The sequence below is a fragment of the Callospermophilus lateralis genome, assembly GCF_048772815.1.
Source record: "Callospermophilus lateralis isolate mCalLat2 chromosome 11 unlocalized genomic scaffold, mCalLat2.hap1 SUPER_11_unloc_3, whole genome shotgun sequence".
Classification (NCBI taxonomy): Eukaryota; Metazoa; Chordata; class Mammalia; order Rodentia; family Sciuridae; genus Callospermophilus; species Callospermophilus lateralis.
Genome location: NW_027510155.1, coordinates 6,808,319 through 6,827,761, shown reverse-complemented (window position 1 = coordinate 6,827,761; position 19,443 = coordinate 6,808,319). Strand labels below are relative to the sequence as shown.

Below are 19,443 nucleotides of genomic sequence, written 5' to 3'. Positions count from 1 at the left end.
AAGAAACATTTAGCATCCTTCACATAAGAATGCTTTTTTTTAACCTCTATTTATTTATGTGATGCTGAGGATTAAACCCAGGGCCTTGCCTGCGCTAGGCAAGTACTCTACCTCTGAGCCACAACCCCAGCTGCCACCAAAGAACAGGGTTATGTGAAAAAATAAGAGGATGCTTTGTATGAATGTCTTTCATCAGCATTAAACAAACTTAAATTGAACATTGTCATCAGCTTAGCTTTAATTCAGACCTGAATGACCAAACCTCCCCTGACAAAAAAGGTGGTTTTATCTTGAAGCAATTAACACAAAACAATCTGTATCTCACAAATTAGTTGTTTAAATTTACTTTCTAGTGTGGGAGGGGATGAGTCACTGGACAATAATTACAACTATAGCAGTAATACTTTCAGGTTGAAACACTACTGCTTCACAAATGAAATGATTTTAGTAACTAAACTCAAACACAATTTGCTGGAGAGGACTTCTAAAACTTTTGAGATACAAAAGTATAATTGAATCAAGAGACAGTATTCTCTCACAACTGGTATATGGGCAGCTACCTTGGGCTTTGCTACAGAAGTGGTACAATCAGATGGATGTAAGGAGAGGCAACTATGGGTGGGTTCAGAACTGCTCAGATAAACTACATAGAACGCATTATAGCTTACCAATAGAATAAATACAAAAAAGGCTTTAGAGGGAAAACTACTGTTGCTTTGAATAAAAAAATAAATCTGCCTTTCCTTGAAAATCTATCTTCCTAGCTGACATCACCTTTATTTAAATGCTATTTTAAAATTAGAAGTTTTAGTAACTTCAGCATTGCCTTGTGTCCTATAGAGGTTGAAAGATACATTCAAAATTGGTGTTTGTGACTTAAATTTTATTTTACATGGTTAAAAATGGCATAAGCTATTATATGGTTTTCCTCTTACACACAGCTGCTGCTTCTGATATTAAATGGAGGCTATGTAGATTGAATTCTTCCTAACGGACTCAAATTCTTTTTGATTCTGGGTCATCTTCAGTAGTTTAGAGATGTTGTTTCACAGAGATTTTGTTTCACACTGAAGCTTTTGCCTCTATTTTGAGAATACTTAGGGGACATAAAAAGAACAATGATATGTTCTAGGTTTCAACAATCCTATTACTTTCTAGAACTTTGAAGAATGGAAGAATATGTTCTAGCAGTAAACAAAAGTACCAGGCTTTTATAATTTTATTTAAATCTTAAACCTCTTAAAATGTACTGTTAAAATTGCTGTAATTAAAATTACAGCTCTGGAGAGCTAGTTCTTAGAAACATTGTTTTAAAGACAGTAGTTACAGATTCAGGACTTGCTTTAATTGATTTTTAAATAAAATATATTTGAGTATCTGTAAAAAAAAAAAAGAATTTAATTCAGCCCATAGTTGCTGATTAAAGACATTATAAGCCTTAGAGTTTCATTCATTCTTTCTCAGAGGATTATACTTTTCTAATTTTTTTATCATATTTCTTGAAAATCAGTGGCAAGGTATGGGAAAGAGAAGAGTGTGTGTGTACATTTTTTAAAAGAAATTTCCTTATTTTTTATAGACACAACATACCACCCTATATTTTACTGTTATAATGCAATAATGGCAAAAGCAGTAGAACTTCAGGTCAAACAACTCTTGCTACTAATGTAAACTCATTCTCAGAAAACTATTCTCACATGGACAGTGGTTAGAAAAAAGTACATGAATGTGCTACAAAAATAGAGCCACAAGACTTCTCACAAGTAAAATAAATTCCTCTGTATAAGTCCACAGTTGACCAAGGTCCAGCCTCCTTAACAGTGAGCAACAGGAAATATGCTGCCAAGTCACCATCTTCAGTTCTGAGAGTGAGTTTACATGCTTCCCCAATGGCACAAAGTCTCATGACAATCCAATGAATCAACAGACACTTGGGAAATATTAATAAACAATTTTTTTATGAACTATTACAACAGAGAACTTCAGCAAGAAGGAAAATGAAGTTTATGATCTTTGAGTAAACATTTTTAGCGTAACAGTCTCTGCGGCCAGATATTTAAAGAGAAAAATCAAGCTTATAAAACACCATTTCTCTGTTATCAACTGGAATACACTAAAAAGAGGATAATGGAAATACATGTTCTTAAAGCATTTCCACAGGAAATGTCCATAATTATGACATTCTAAATCATTTAGCAATTGTATATGCTACATTAACTAAAACAAAGGTATTCCTTATTGCACATTTTAAAGTTGGAAGGATACTCTAGTTTAAGTGGGGGATATTTAGGGGGAAAATATTTTGGCTCCAAATGTATACTGTGCCAAGGCAGCTTCATTCTAAAAACATAAACCATTTAAAAAAACTTTTATATTTTGAAGCCAATAATCCTTCAACACAATGAATAGTTCATAGTCCACTTTCTGACTAAGTGTCAGAGGTTAATTTTATGGGCCCTGTTTTAAGGCCTGTGAACAGCCCTCACTACTCTGAGAATCGGGTGTAGTTGGAGGCTCATCTTTAAAGCCTGAAGACATTAAGTCTTTTGCAGCAGGTGGTGGCCCATAGTCTTGGGGACCATGAGTTGGAGGTGGTAATGGGGCACCAGGAATGAAGTACTCTCTTGGGTCAAATGAGCCTAAAGGTCTAAATGGTGCAGGTCCTGGAAAAAAATCACGAGGGTCAAAAGGCAAATCCCGTTGTCCAGGTGGAACACCTGGTGCATATTCTCTGAAGCCTATTGGTGGATGCATATCAGGACCTGGAAAATAAAAAGGAAGTTATGTAAATACCCAGAAATTTCTGAACTTGGGTGATTTCAAGTATGTTAATATAGTCTTTAATTTCTCCCAAGCCTAGAACATCAACTGGTGAACACCCTGACTTGCCAGATGAGGCAAACTGAAATGGATCAGGTTTAGGTTATAGCCTGGCCAACCAGCCATGAAGCAACATATTAAGGATCTAAACATGGCTCTACCTAGCTCCAGGCTTATCTTTTTCTTTCCCTACTATATAATTGCAGAATTATTTCTATCTCACAAGAGCTCCATTTATATTTGGAAGTACTATATTACCATGACAAGATGATAGATTATGAAATAAGAACTTTGCTACATCAAAGAAATTTTGATAAAAGGAAATCCCACTATTTATTACTGTATCCATTAAAAATTCATGAAGTATTTCAGCATGGACTTTACACATGCCATCAGAATCAAGGTGCATGCCCTCCTGGAAAAGGCCTTCCACAGCCACCTAATTAAATCAGCAACATTTATTAGGTCACTGTTAAATCCTCCTCTTTAACACTTCCCTCTGACTTTTCTCAAGGTAAGGAGGGTTTGACTTTTCCTTTTCTATATTCTATAACCTACTGCTTATGCTTCCATTATGGGTGATTACAAACTTTATGCTATAGGATTTTCATATCTGTGACAAAATTTTAAGTTATGGCATGTGTCTCATCCACCTTTCCATCTATTGCAGTGCATATCAACATATTTTCAACAAACATCTGCAGAAGTAATATTTCTGGCTTTTCTCTATATAGCCCCTTATCCTTGTCAATGAGATAGCTATTGCCTATCTCAGTATAAGATTATGTAGTGTCCCATATGTCCCAGAAAACTGGAGGAAAAGTTAAAATGTACTCAGCTGTATCCTTTCATTGTTAAGACCTGAGATAGCAACCAACTGTTTTAGCAAGCAATAGAAATGAAAGATGAATGTGATTTATAAGTCAATCACTACTGTTCAGATCATCATACCAAATGGTGGAGGAATTGGCCGAGGCCCAAAAGGCCCACCGAGCTGAAATGGCGGTCCATACCAAAAGGGAGGTGGTGGAGGCCGTCCCATCGGGGGTCCCATAGGGGGGCCCATGAAGGGTACCCCTGAGAAAGGAGGGGGCCCTTTCATAGCCATATTAACCTGCAATTTAAGATTTGAAAGCAGTTAAAAGTTTTAAAATTCCTATGTATTAAGACAAAGTACCAACACCGATAAAAGCTAAAACCCAAAACAGGCACCTGTCCAGAGAACACCATCAGTGCAACAAAACTCTACCCACCCCTCCTGTGTATACCCACTGACAGCTTACAGAAGTTATAAGGATTCCACAAGAGGGAGCAGTTTGTTACTGATTATATCTGCACAGGAAAGGGAAAGGCAAGAGGACTGGCAGAGGTTATTAACAGAGGTGATTTCTGACCAGTATGTCATGCTGTATTCACTACAACCTATTTCAAAGGGAGTCCCCCCCTCCCCATCACTTCCCTTTCATCACAGTAGCTCATTACTTCCATATTAAGAATGAACAGAATAAAATGAAAAATCCATTCTCTACCCATGTAATAATAGCTACAATTCAGAGTATCTTCAGTACGTCTTTCATATATTATTCAACCTCTGAGATCTTTAAGTAGACTGTCTTGTTTTAAATAAGAGGGAACAAAAGCAAATGGATTATCATAATTTGTTGACGGCCACACTGCATATTAAAGGATCTCAATCCCAGGTTTGCCTCCAAGTCATGCTTTCCCACCTCTACTCCTCTCTAACAACAGGTCTTTGCTCTCTTTTAAATCTTCTACTACAAAGGGGTTTGGGGGTCTTATCTAAGCTGCCCTTAGATTGCTCCAGAGATGTATGTTCCTGGGATATGTATACACTGGAACTTGAGAAGTATTTTCCAACACAATGCTATATACACAAATTAGGAAGACAAGGCTTTAATATTTACTTTCATTTACTGTACACCATTTGAGATATTGATTTATCATTTCCTATGAGTAGTGGGTTTGAAACTAAACAATTAAAAATTTATTTTATTATAAAGCTGCAGAAGACCTACCAGATATAATAGCAACACAGTTACAAGAGAATGCACTTATGTGAACAAATGAGACCATTGCTTGGGACTGGCTCAAGAGGTCATTTCAGATTATCATTGTTGCACTGAAACAGTATTTCACTTTCAGAAAATCTGATACCAATCTAATTCAAATCACTCAAAATAGGGTTTGCTCAAATGGAGGAATTCTTAAATAGCATTCTTCCAAACAAAAATAAAAATGATGAATTATATAATTTATAATGAATTTAATTTGCCTTAGAACATTCAACACAAAACACCATATAAAGTTAGAGTGATAACTTTTCACATTCTGTAGTTCATTATAGTTGTACACACTTAAGCCACATTTCCAAGTTAAGGAGAAAAGTAAGCTCAAAATTGCATGCAGTTTAAAGCAAACAAGATCAGTGTCATGCTCTGAATATCCTTCCCAGAAATGCACAGAATAAAACCCAATTCAGTTCTCAACCTCTAAGTACTTACTCCAACTGGATGCTCAGTCAAAGAAGTAATGGTAGAAACTGAGTGGGTCTCAGGTTCTTGGGGAACAGCTTGCTTTTTAAAAAACAAATGGGATAGTACAAATAGAACACAAAGAAGGATAAAGCAAAGAGCAAGTACTGTAATAAAGCTACATGTTCCTCCATGACCACGTGATTCACAGTAACTACAGAACTTACCTTGCCCTCATCCGTCACCTTAGCTGGAGAAGAACTTCTGGAGCTGCTGTTCATGTGAGCTGGACCACATTCTGGGTCTGTTAGAGATCAAAGAATGGATTCAGACTTATGCTAACATGAAAAGAATAAAAATCCTGCATCCACAATTACAGATTCTTTGAAATTACTTGGTCTCTTTACCAGAGGCAATGGGTTTCCCAGATGCCTCAGAAGACCATTGAGTACGAGGTAAAGGTCCATCCATTGACCCTTGGGAAAGAAAGATCAGAGCCCTTGTATGTATTTTTCAGAAGAAATAAACCACTGGTGGACAGGTCAGGGTTCAACAATAACTAGAAAGCAACATTAAAAATGGGTTGCCCAGGGGTTGGGGTCGTAGCTCAGTTGTAGAGTGTTTGCCTAGCATGTGTGAGGCACTGGGTTTGATTCTCAGCACCACACCATCTACAATTAAAAATATTTTTTATAAAAAATGGGTTGCCCAATACGAAAATCACAATTTATGAAGAGACTTAAGTAAAATAAAGAACTGCCTTGGGTTGATAGAACAGCAAATTAATACGTACTGGTCCTAAACTTTAAGCTATAGACTTGAAGTATGTGTAGGTTGGCTTTTCTTTAGTCTATATAACCTGACTTCCAATCTTACCAAGACTACAGTCCTATTTAGAATTGGAAATAAGACTCAGTATTTCATATTGGAAATACGTATGCTACATAAAGTTTAAGGCTACTTTTATAATATTTGGGAAAGGAACACCATAGAGATTTAATTTAAAGATAAAGGTTTACACTTCACAGTGTAAAATTTAAAAGAAAAAAACAATACAGGGACCTCCAGGAAAAAAAAAATGTTTTCTATTCTAGAACAGATTTTACAGAAAACATTCACTAAGATAAAGTTAGAAATTATCTTCTATATATTGTACAGGCCCAAATTCTATGTTTTCATTAGAATATTCAAAAGGGAAAAAAAACAAAACCTTGAAGCAGTTTACTATAAAGCAACATGCGAATGCTCACCAAATCCATTTCTAGGCATATCTCTTTGATTAAGAGTAGCAGAAGGAGGTCTCCCAGCTGGCTCTGCTTTCAGTGGAGGGGAACATTCTCCACCACTCACGGGGGATAGACCAAAAGAGCCATTATGGCTCAGTGGACCTAAAGACAACAATGCCGTGTTACTACTTTAAGGCAGCCTTCTCCCTGACACCAACCCCCACACCTCCCGCTTTAGCAAATCATTCAGATTATTTCATAACCATTACACACAGAAATAAAAAGTAATTTACATACATTCTGCACCAAGAAATAAAATAGCTCCTTTTACAAAGTGCCCCCTACCTCTCTCAGGAGGATTTTGTAAATTTGGTCTCCCCGGCATTGGTTTTACAATCACAGGTTCATCTTGCCGCATTGCCATCTTTTGGGTCATTTCCAGTAGTCTTGAATATTGAGAAAGAATGGGCTGAATTATGAAACAGCAATCCTAAATAATATCTAGCATAACCTTAAAACACTATAAAACATACAGTAAGACACAAAAATCACATACTTCTGTCTCAAATTAGCAACTTCCCTTTTCTCTTCAGCTATAGCTCTTTCTGCAGAACGAGCTTTGAGCTATTAAAGAGAAAATATTCAAATTCAGTTGCGGTAGGCTATGCAAAAAATAAAGAAAAGGGGGAAAAAAATCTTACCCAATTATCATGAGCTTTCTTCTCATGCATAGCAATCTGAAAAAGACAACACATTAAAAAAATGTTTTTAGGGACTCATTATAATAGCCTATAATTGTCTGTATTAGATATCAAAGAATTCTGCAACTACAGGACAGTATTAATTACTACCTGGTTTTTAAATGAGTGCTCGGTTTTCTGTAATTCTTCTTCCATCTCTTCAATTCTCCGCCTAAGAATTACAACAATTGAATGAAATTTGAAACATTCTGACCATTTTCTCTTTATTCCATCAGCTATACTTTTTAAAGACTTTTATCATACATAAGAAAAACATTTCTGTAGTTATATGAATCCAGTGTGATCAAAACTAATACTACAGACCAGATGCAATGCCACATGCCAGTAATCCCATGCCAGATTAGGAAGCTGAGGCTGGAGGATCACAAGTTCGAGGTCAGTCTCAGCAATTAAGTGGGAACCTATGCAACTGAGACCCTGTCTCAAAGTAAAAAAAAAGGTCTAAGGATGTAGCTTAGTAGTAAAGCACCAAAAATAAATAAATAAATAAATAAATAAATAAATAAAATAAAAACCTAATACTAATAACTTCTTTATCATTTAATTGCTAGAGATTCTGAATTGATAAATTATAATTTCCTTAACTGCTCATCAGTGTGTTCTCAAGTAATTCTGCTAGAAATATCTTCCTCCTTAAAACTTTTTTTTTCTTTTTTTCAAATTATATCCATAGAAGATTTCCAAGGTCTATCAAATGCCACACTTTTGTGGGTCTTGATATAACACACAGCAAACTGATTTCTTAAGAATTACTATAACATAAAAAAACCCCAGAACTGTTTGCATTGACCAAGTTCCCTATGGTCTTGCCCATTGGGTACAAGTAAATTTTTGTTAACATTTTTTATTTGTTAAGTTGAAATTTATTTTTTCTCCTGTGTGAATTGAATGTGTTCATATCCTCTCGTTATTATACTTCCATGCTATTTTCTTTTATCTACATTATGTAAAAAAAGATTAAAAAGAAAGCTAACACTAATTCATTAGACATTGACACCCTCCTTTAGAAACTGAACTCACTTGTAATTTTTAACTTCCTGTACAGCGGAAACCACCTTTTCATCTGCAGCTGACAGCTGCTGCTCTTTTTCTAGTCTCTCACATTCTTCTTGACTCAGTTTCCTAAAATAAAGCCAGTTATCAAATCAAAAGTTTCTCTTTGTGAATATCACTTCCCACAATTCTATAAAATGCTTAGGCACATAAAATGGGAATTCAAACCTGCAATTTCATAAATCAAACTCTGGCAAATCACTTACATTTTCTAACTTCTCCTCTTAATTCTCTACTTACCAGTAAATAAAATAAATGTGAAAACAACATGTACCCCAAGGGCAAGTCTCCTGTGTGTAAGATAATAAAAACTCACTTTACTTCAATGTGGAAGATCAGGACTGATCAACCTAACATAATTAAACATATTAGGATAAAGCAGGGGATGATTCTTTTCTCGTTTCTGCCATGGGTAGGACACTAAGTATATCTTTGTCATGGAGGAACTCTTTTCTCAATCCAAGACTGGTACCATAATAAACATATAGTCAGTCAAAGAAAAAATCTTCTAGAATATGTCTTTTAGCTATGCAATTAACCACAGAACATTTTTCACACTTTAGAATTGTAAATTAAGCAAAAAGACAAATCTGAGTTTTGATAATGTCTATCACCCAGAAAAAGAAGCCAAACTGACCCACTATCAGAGTATTATCTACTGACAAGTTTTAACTCTGATCATGAAACTCAAGATGTTCATCTACTGACACAAAGGTAGCCACATTTAATGATTTTAAAAATACTATTTTCTGCTATCCTTGTACTACTTTAGCCATAGTTCCAATTCAAAAGATAATTAACTTGAAACTTAATTTCCATAAATCAGAAGAACTACAGTAAAAAAGGATTACTGATACCAAATAGAAAAAGGGGATTATATATTCTTATATAGCTTCTCATTTAATTCTTCAGCAAGTATTTTATGAGTGGCTATAATATACTAGTTACCTTGTAAGATGCTAAAGAATAAAAGAGCTCACTGTTTCAGGTATAAATGATGCCTAAAGGAATATAATAATTTTCCCCACTGGCTTAAGAAGGAATATGGAGAAAACTGAATCTTGAAGAACAGAGAGAATTTTGTTTCCAATTATCAAAGAGTTAGTCTGAGAGCACTAAGAACAATCAAAACATCTTTATAAGAATATAAAATTGTGTTTGAAGGGATCCAAGCTAAAAAGTCAGTGAAGATATATGTATGTGGCCAAGATCCATTAGAAAAAGGAATCTCAGAATTACAAGTAAGGCTGGCACTTTAAGGTACTTTTCTCCTATTAAAGATAACACAAAGATATGAGTCTGAACCAAGCCTTCATTAAATTCCTGGGCTTAGAGGAAAAAAGAGGCTACCAATAAAGGTACCCTTAATAAAAGCCCTAGTCTTTGAGTTTAGATTAGAAAGTACTGGACAGTTAAGTGATGAATAGGCAAAAAATCTAAAAGGAACAATACTGAAACATTGAAAAGACAAGTCATTTTTGAATTATCTTAATTGCTGACTAAGTTTAAAGTGACAATCTTACTCAAGTAACCTCAACACTTTTCTATAAGAAGATAACTTCATCTTAGTCCTCAAATTTCATCTATAATTATCACAACAATGTTGGCCAATCAAAACTGACTAGGCACTCCATAAGACAAAATTCTGTGAGAAAAAATCCCACAGAAAAGGAAACCAGCTAATGGGGTTATCTGCACATGTTTTAAAATCACTGTGCTTTATATAGTCAAAAAAGTAAAGTAAAGATTATGAATTTCAGGGCTGGGAATATAGTTTAGTTGGTAGAGTGCTGCCTTGCATGCACAAGGCTCTGGGTTCAAACCCCAGCACCACTAAAGAGGAAAAAAAAAAAGATTATGAATTTTGTCAAAGGATTAGAAACTATAACACCAAGAAATAGTTGGGTGTGGTGACCTTCCTACAGTCGAAGATACTCAGGAGGCAGAGGCAGAATTATGAGATTAAAGATAGCTTGGAAAGCAGTAAGACCCTAGTCCCTTATGAGAAAGAGCAAGGAGTCTGGAGAGGTAGCTCAATAGTAGAGCACATGGCTCAAGGTCCTGGGTTTGAGCTGTAGTACTGAAATAGGACTGGGGTTGTGGCTCAGTGGTGAAGCATGGGCCCCACATGTGTGGGGCACTGGGATCAGTCCTCAACACCACATAAAATAAATAAAATATTGTGTCGGGCTGGGGATGTGGCTCAAGCGGTAGCGTGCTCGCCTGGCATGCGTGCGGCCCGGGTTCAATCCTCAGCACCCCATGCAAACAAAGATGTTGTGTCTGCCAAAAACTAAAAAATAAATATTAAAATTCTCTTTCTCTCTCTCTTAAAAAATCCTATAAAAAATAAAATATTGTGTCCATCTACAACTAAAATAATATTTTAAACCCTGAATTTTTTAAAATCCTGAACTCAATGAATGATTTTAGCAGCAGATTTGGGAAGTAAAATAAATCCTCGCACTTTTAAGACAGGTCAGAAGAAAATATCCAGAAGAAGTAAATCCAGAATGTAGGAGGCAGGGGAAATCAAATTCTAATATGCATTATTATAATCACAAAAGAGAATGAGGTAAAATCAACATTTAGAAAAAGACTCGAAAATTCAAGAAGTGTTTAATGGTCCCAAGCAACATAACTGCAAGAGGAAAAGTGGGTGGGGTGGGGAAAACTACACCTAGGCACTTCCCAATACAACTGTTAAAAAAACAGAGAAAGGACTACAGAAACTAGGGGAGGGATAAGACCAAACAACAATGATAATGGACTCCTTAAAGAAAAAATTTAAAACAGATGGTAATTAATTGGATATTTTTAAATTGCTAAAACTAAGTAACAGTCAAAATTCAGTAGCCAAAAGAAAGATCCTTTAAAAATGGAAACTGGTTTTAACTCTAATCATGAAGTTCATGTCAACCTAATACGGATTATAAAGGTAGCAATATTTAGTGGATAAAATACTATTCTCTGTTTATCCTTGTACTACCTTTGATACACTAATCAAATCTATCATTAAAGGACAATGTTCAAATAGAATGAAAATAATTTCAAATAAGAAACCAACAGTGTAGAATGCAGAACTACAGAAACTTTAAATATGTGTATAAATTGAATGAATGTCTTGTGGAGTTCACAGTATATGAAGTACTAACATATAATGCCACAACAGTTATCTGATTCAGGAGCTACTTAAAGCCCATAAAAAATAATAATAAACCTATTAATCTATGTCAGGTTTTTATTAAATCCAGAATATATACCATGGCCTTTAAATTATGAGAAGATGAATAAAATTATAATTATATAATTATAATTCCATTATAATTTATGATTACATCAAGCATATACAGGGGATGAGGACAATAATTAAAAATATATAAACTATTAAAAAGATACAAGGAAGAAAAAAAGAACAGGTCATCAAATAGAAAGCAAATTCTTCATAAACCACAGGCACATATTGACATGGACAGACTTATATTTTAGAAAGTCCACTCAAGCGGCTTTAGAGAAAACTACTAAGAATTTGAAATAAGTTATATACAAATATAAAAAAATGGAGAATGAAGACAGATGATCTAGGTTAGAAACAGAAAAGATGACAGAGGCATGAACTGACATAGTACCTGGGGATGAGTAAAAAGAGTACAAACCACAGATGATGACTGAATTAATTTTGGAGGAGTTGAGAAAAATAGTGCTACAATTTAATTGCATTACAAAGAAAATTAATTGCCATTTAGGTCATTCAGATTACTAGTAGGGACAGAGAAAACAAGTGTTCTTTAAAAAAAAGTGATAAAATGAGAAATGTTTCTTTGAAACAGGCCAGGAATTTAGAACTGGCCTGAACAAAAATTTGAGATTCTAAAAAGGTCACTTGGAGATCACAGAATTTTAGAAAAGTTAATGGAAAGGTTTCAATATTTAATGCATTAATTAGGCAACAGAAGTCAAAATACCTAAAAATAGTTAGGTCTGTAAGAAGGTCTGTCTTTGCTTTACAAGATATATATATGCCGAAGAGTAAAATCAGGTGCAAACAAATAAAATCTGACACAACCTATTTTTAGAGAATTCAAGTATATTTGTGGATTAAAAACTTCAAATGAACTTTCAAAAAATAACTACCTCCACACTAAGAAGATTAATATATAAATATTTACTCCAAACAAGTACTTCTGTAATCATAACTCCTAAGGTCCTTGCCACAGTTCAATTTTGTGTGAACATCTGAGATATTCAAGTCCAAAACTTGTACCATCAATAAGTAAATATTATTCCTTTTTGAAGTTTTTATTCTACTAAAACATGTCATTCCAAATCACTCAGTATTTTTAAAGGTCCAGAGTTAGAGATACAAGTTCAAAACATTAGAATTACATAACTGATCACAATGAAAGGTAATTAAAATAAATAGGGGGATCATAGAAAGGGTCTAGAACTTTGAGAGGTATTTCCACAGTGAATGTTAATACCTTTTTACCACTTCCTGCCTTCATATGAATTTGACAATTGATTATGATGTCCTCACAGCCTTAGTTTATGGTTCCAACTACCTCAGGACTCTTAAGACTGACGATGGAAAGAAAAATGCAACTTATAGGAAACAAAACACAAAGGAAAAAAGACAAATCTCTACTTATTACAACTAGAAGAAATTGTAAATAATCTTAAGAAAACATAAAATTATCTATTAGTTCACACAGTGATAACAATAACAAGCAATGAAAATCTTACTTTTGTAGTGCCATCTCATTTTTCTGGTAGAGTTCATTTAAAATCTCCACTTTCTGCCTTAGAGTTTTGCATTCCTCTTCCAGTCCAACTTTAGAAGACTGTAGTGAATTGCAGTCACCTTCTAATTTCTTTATTTGGTCTGTAAAGGATAAAACAGCTTATCTCTATATGTGTACAAGGACTTAAGAACTTGTTTGAGGGAGTAGTGCCAAGAAAAGTAAGAAGCATGAAAGCAAGAAGCCATTCTTTATCTTTCCAATAAAATTTTAAGTCTTTCCAACATGGCAATTTCTTCTCAAGAAGAACCCACCTTCTAGATTACATTTTGTGGACATCGAGGCTCTTAGCATAAGTTGTAAAAGTTTTAGATCCTCTTCAACTACTGATATTGTAGTTTGTGTCTAAAAATTGCAGAAAAAAGAGGTATTCTTAAAAGTGAGGCACAGGAAGAATTCACAGGTACTATGGGACTCTTACAAAGAACTATACCTGAGAGACATCCATCATCTGCTTAATTTGATCTTTGATCTTCTCGTTCCGATCACCTAAAAAACAAAAGACTTTAGCTTTTTCTTTCCTTACTTTTAACTCTATATTCTCCTAACTTCCCCAAACCAAATATTGATTGTGTTCAAACACCAGAAGAAAAAAAAAATCAATTAAATAACTAAACTGATTAGACTAATGACTTTTAAGAGAATTGCAAGATTAGATTAAAAAAAAAAGAGAGAGAGAGAGGTGAATTTCAGGCTGGGGTTGTGGCTCAGTGGTAGAGTGCTCACCTAGCATGTGTGAGGCACTGAGTTTGATCCTCAGCATAAAAATAAATAAAAGTACTGTGTCTGTCTTAAAAACAAAACAAAAAAAAAGGTGAATTTCTAGTTTGCACAACTAAAATGTTATCTATGCTATTCTTGTAAGATAAAAGCTTTTCTTCTCTCTCAGATCTATTTTCACCTGGGCAAGTAAGTGTCTTATTTAGAAAGATTCAATCCTCTATTTTCTCCCTGAATCTACTACCAGGTGTGGTTTGAAATACTTGCTATGTAAGCAATATCCAACTTGGGAGAAAACATCTGGAAATATTTTCCTCATCAGTAAACACTGTTACACTCCCTCTCTCTAGTTTTCTGATAGTCTCTAGCCTCTGTTCTCACAGCCTTAGTTTATGGTTCCAACTACCTCCAGACTCTTAAGACTGACTGTGGACCTTAAAACCACAGACCCATAGAGATGATGAGTATCAAAATCAACTATCATCTGCATAAGTTAAGAAATAAATTTCTCTTACTGTACAATGTTCAATACTCTAAGTATTGTACAGGATGTGACTATTGTAGCTGCAGTGTACTTACTAGTTTTCAATGGGATAGAAAAAGTCAGTGTTCTTCACATGCCTATTGCTACATTATACCCCAGCAACCTACCTCTGCCAATGCAACAGACATATCTATAGATCCAGTGATATGTGTCTACAACCCTGAAGCTTAAGAAGAAAATCAGCCAGCTGAAAAGTGGCATCTGTATAAATACTTAATTAAAGACAGGAAAGCAAAAAAAAGGATTCAACCTCCCTGAGACTGATCTTACCTGCTACCTCTCCGTTGGTTAATTCATCTGACTCATCTTCTCTATTTTGATCCTCAGATTCAGATTCACATTGTAACCGATTCAACTGTGTGATATAATTAGTCAAAGCCTAGAAAAGAAGCAAAAGGTTGGAAGACTCTCGATTTTAATTCAGAAGATTTCAGGAGAAATCATGAGATGAAACATGTATTTGGAGTATAAACTTACATTAATAGTATCATCTTTGTGATTAAGAAATACAAGTAAATCTTTCTGGGACTTCTCAAATGATTTGATGTGTTCACTGAGCTCAGCATGTGATGTACACCAGTCTTTGACTTCCTGCTGCAACTGAAAAGTCAAAACACATGAATTCCTATGGGTTAGGGAGGGATTTCTGCACTGGATACATCAGGACTACAAGACTTAGACAAAGAAATACAGAACCATACTCCTTGGTGGCCTTCCTCAATCGAGGAGGTTGAGACCTTGGTTAAGGAAGAGGTCAGAGTGGCCCCAACTCTCAGAGCTGCAGTAAGAACATCAGAGCTCTCAGGAAGTTGACCCTGTTTATTACATTCCCCAGAAAATTGCTGCCAATTCAAATAATTTACCTCCAGCAGGAATGGCTGGGCACATATGACTGTCTCCTAAATTTAGACTCCTTATCATGTAATCTTCCCTTGGCCGGTGAATCAGTAACTACTCAAAAGAGGATCATAAAATACTTAATTTTCTGGTTTAAAAAGTTTCTTTGAGGCAATGCAAGTTAATAACTGATTGACATTTTAAGAAAATACACATATACAAGATAAAAATCAGGATGAATAAAGTTTATTACAGTTTAACAACCATTTTAATTGACTTTGCACTGAAAAAATACACATTTTGTATAGCTTTCACTGGACAGACTATCAGGAGGTACATCTTCAGGTTTTATGTCCATTTCCTTTTCTTTCAATGTCTGTTCTCAATTTCCCTTTGGTTTTCATTTTCATTTTGTTTAAGTTTGTGCAACGGCAGAGAGGACAAGACAGAAAGAAAACCTGTCATCTTAAAAACAGCATATCATTCTTCTGTACTGGTATGATGTGAACCAGAAAGTGCTTGAAATAATATTTAACTACAATTTATCAAGAGATCAGCAGTATCAAGAAAAGGATAAAATATTCAAGTGTAGAGATGAAAAATGTTTTAATGGCTTCAAACTAATATACTCTATATAGTGTGGCAATAAGGGTTGTCAATAAAGGTTGCTCCTTGGTAGAACAGTTTCTCCTACAGCAATGCCAAATTCAAATTATCTTAAACAGAAAGCAAGGCATTTTGACTCCACCTACCTTACATCTAAGTGATCACCAATATGTTAAGCTCAGTAACTATAAAAATACGTCACCAATCAACAACAAAGACAAACAAATCCTACTGCATTGTTGATCTACTGTTCCTAAATGCACCAAAGTCAATACTACCTGTGTTTGCGTACTGCTGCTGCGCAGCTCACAACACAGCTTCTCTCTTCCAGCAAAAGACAGCTGCTTTAGTGCTACCAACTCTTCTAAAAGCACCCTTTCTCTTTCTGAAACCAGGTTTTTGTTATTTAATGAGGATCTCTAAATAAGAAAAGAGGTCATGGAAGAATATTGATTGCGATAGAGGTAAAAAGCAGAAACATCAAGCAGATTTCTTTTAACCCCTTGGGACCAAGAGACCTTGTTTCTACCTTATGATTCATATTTCATTATTAGGGATTAAAAGGCACATATGAAGTTCAATGCAAAATTCGCAACTTTAGAAAAAAAGTTATTTAAACTTAAATATTCAGGAGTTTGTATAGTTCGAGTAATATTTTCTCTGTCAATTTTTGCATTGAAATTTTAGAAGAATAAATTCACAAAATGCAATGAAGAAAAGAAAAACTGATTTTTCTTTTTTTTTAAAGGAGAGAGAGAGAGAGAGAGAGAGAGAGAAAGAGAGAGAATTTTTTTTTTAATATTTATTTTTTAGTTCTCGGCGGACCCAACATCTTTGTATGTGGTGCTGAGGATCGAACCCGGGCCACACGCATGCCAGGCGAGCGCGCTACCGCCTGAGCCACATCCCCAGCCCCACAAAACTGATTTTTCAAATGATATATTTTATTCTCAAATATCAATTTCCCTATTATTTTATATTTAAAAAATACACGTTTTAGTTTTCAAAATTAAATTCAATAAATTTGTTTTCATAAGAACTTTCATGCAAATATTTCTTGCTTTTCTGCAATAATTTTGTGAGTATATTTTATATAGCAGTTGATAAGAATATAGCTCCCAAATACCATGAGATATTTAAATTTAGAAAAGAATGTTATATAAATTTGAATTTCTCTAATCAACAAGAGATGTGTCCTCTGAGAGAGTTCTAGAAACAGATTACTTCAGAAGATTTCCATTCATGATTAAAAAGATGGATTAAAGATAGCTAAAGATGGGCTGGGGATGTGGCTCAAGCGGTAGCGCGCTTGCCTGGCATGCGTGAGGCCCGGGTTCGATCCTCAGCACCACATACAAACAAAGATGCTGTGTCCGCCGAGAACTAAAAAAAAATAAATATTAAAAAATTCTCTCTCTTTCTCTCACTCTCTCACTCTTTCTTTAAAAAAAAAAAGATAGCTAAAGATAAACCTTGGAGATGGTAATTGATAGACTCACAGAACTACAAATGAACATTGAAAAAGTAAATGACAGCAACTGTATACTCAAGTACCTCAGTATAATATTTCCAAAACTCTCAAAGTGCTTTAGCTATGTATGGTCAATAGAATTTTTAAATTTATATTGTAGTCACATTTCCAGTGCCTGAAAGGCAGTTAAATAAAATGATAATGCACATTATATCAGTTGAGTTAGGTGTGCCTAACAAGGTCTAAAGTTGATCCCAGGAACTTCCTGATGTTAAGTATTTGTAATTTATTTGTATCTAGGAAAAATAATTTTGACTTAAAAAAAAGCCACATAAAAAATACCATTATTTCAATTGAGGAGAAAAGAGACTCTAAAGTTCCATACCTGGGCTAACTGTCTATTAAGTCTCTTAATCTCTTCTTGTAGCTGCTCCATGTGTCTCATGTGTGCCTGCCTCAACAGTTCTGTGGCCTGTTGATGTTCTTCATACTGTCGTACAAGTTCTTGCCTCATATCTTCCAACTGTTCTTCATTTGACATCATTTGTCTAGAAGCATCCATGCTTGATGTCAACATCTTACCATGAATCTTTGATAGGAAAAAACACAAGCAAAAAACTCAATCATAACATATTTTGTGGTAATTAGTCAGCACTGATACTTTAACTGAATATGAAAACAATTCTATTAACAACATAAAGCATCTGAGTTTTAGTTTTATTATTAAACAAAAGCATAAATCACTTTTTAAAAAAAATTCTTTTTTAGTTGTAGATGAACATAATACCTTTTTTCATTTATTTTATGTGGTGCTGAGGATCAAACCTAGTGTCTCACCCATGCAAGGCAAGCACTCTACCACTGAGCCACAACCCCAGCCCATAAATCACTTTTTTAAAAAAGTATTTTTCTTATTTATAATTCCAAAACAACATGAAGTTAATTTATTACCACCATACATGTTATTTTCCAAAAGGAAACAGCTACTTACAAGATAGTTTAGCTAAAATCTAATTCTAACAGAGAAAAACGAAATACTCAAGATTCTTTATCCACCCCCTCCAACCCCCACCCCATCCACTTTTTTTTCCGCCCATACTAGAGATTGATCCCAGGGCCTCACACATGCTGGGCAAGTGCTCTACCACCAAGCTACATCTCTAGCCCCTTCTCTTAATAAAGTTATAACTCCTTTATATCTCTTGATATTTTATAATGGGGAAATAATATAAACAACAACAAATACACACACACACACACACGCAAAGTTTATAGGGCCAGGGTTGTGCCTCAGTAGTAGAGCGCTTGCCTAGCATGCATGAGGCACTGGGTTCAATCCTGGGAACCACATAAAAATAAACAAATAAAATAAAGGTATTATGTCCATATACAACTAGAAAAATATTTTTAAAAATTAAGTTCACAAAATATAAGGAATTTTGCCTATTTAATTTTTATTCATTGGTCATCACCGTATTATAGAAAACTGCTTATTCAAAGAAAAATTATAATAAATTTTATTTGGAAATAAATGCTTTACATTTATGAGTTTCTCACACTCATGACAAGTCAATAGGTTCTATGAATACTTCAATCCCTTAAGATACTAATTAAAATCATTCTGCCTTGAACAGCTATAGCTAAATTAGTTTTCATAAACATTTCACAAGTTTTGCATTACATAAAAAGCTGACAGTTTTATTTGAATACTCCTCTGAACAAGATATATCTATCGTGAACACATAAAATAAATTTGAAATTCAGATAATTTTAAAAGAAATAGAATTTATTGTTTTCTAATAAAGGCTGCAATTCGTTGGGGTAACAGATCCTCAACTAACAAGAAAAAAGAATTAGTATAGAGATAATAAGATACTTTGAATTGTCTTCTTGAATTCGTAGCAATTTCCTTTTATGTTCTTACATTTAATTGAGCAAATCATTTGGCCACAGGTATTACCTAGTTATAATATAATTAATCTTCAATTAGTTTAAATAATACTAACACAGGTATAATTTACAATGAGAACTTAACATGTACTATGTCCATAAGACAACCAAGAATACTATGACCTGATTTATTTTATACTTCACACCAATATTGTTTCACTTAA

The 19,443-nt window shown here is 34.4% G+C and overlaps 2 protein-coding genes across 2 annotated transcripts in view; both read right to left on the bottom strand.

Annotated features, from left to right (window-relative positions):
- Positions 1 to 2,109: 2,109 nt before the first annotated feature.
- Positions 2,110 to 15,336, bottom strand: LOC143639871 (transport and Golgi organization protein 1 homolog). Its single transcript, XM_077107910.1, has 17 exons — positions 15,279 to 15,336; positions 15,117 to 15,193; positions 14,893 to 15,015; positions 14,686 to 14,794; positions 13,585 to 13,640; positions 13,406 to 13,496; positions 13,096 to 13,234; positions 8,320 to 8,421; positions 7,390 to 7,450; positions 7,240 to 7,275; positions 7,095 to 7,162; positions 6,884 to 6,984; positions 6,563 to 6,700; positions 5,720 to 5,788; positions 5,540 to 5,616; positions 3,772 to 3,934; positions 2,110 to 2,762 (listed from the first exon to the last, which is right to left on the bottom strand). Exons 1-17 carry the CDS (start codon positions 15,334 to 15,336, stop codon positions 2,449 to 2,451), a joined length of 1,782 nt encoding a protein of 593 aa, XP_076964025.1. The 3' UTR covers positions 2,110 to 2,448.
- Positions 15,337 to 15,520: 184 nt separating this feature from the next.
- Positions 15,521 to 19,443, bottom strand: part of LOC143385984 (A-kinase anchor protein 9-like) — a 59,943-nt gene continuing 56,020 nt past the window's right edge. Inside the window, 3 exon segments of the mRNA XM_077107909.1 lie at positions 15,521 to 15,643; positions 16,134 to 16,277; positions 17,715 to 17,918. Of these exon segments, the coding sequence (XP_076964024.1) occupies positions 15,521 to 15,643; positions 16,134 to 16,277; positions 17,715 to 17,918 (471 nt within the window).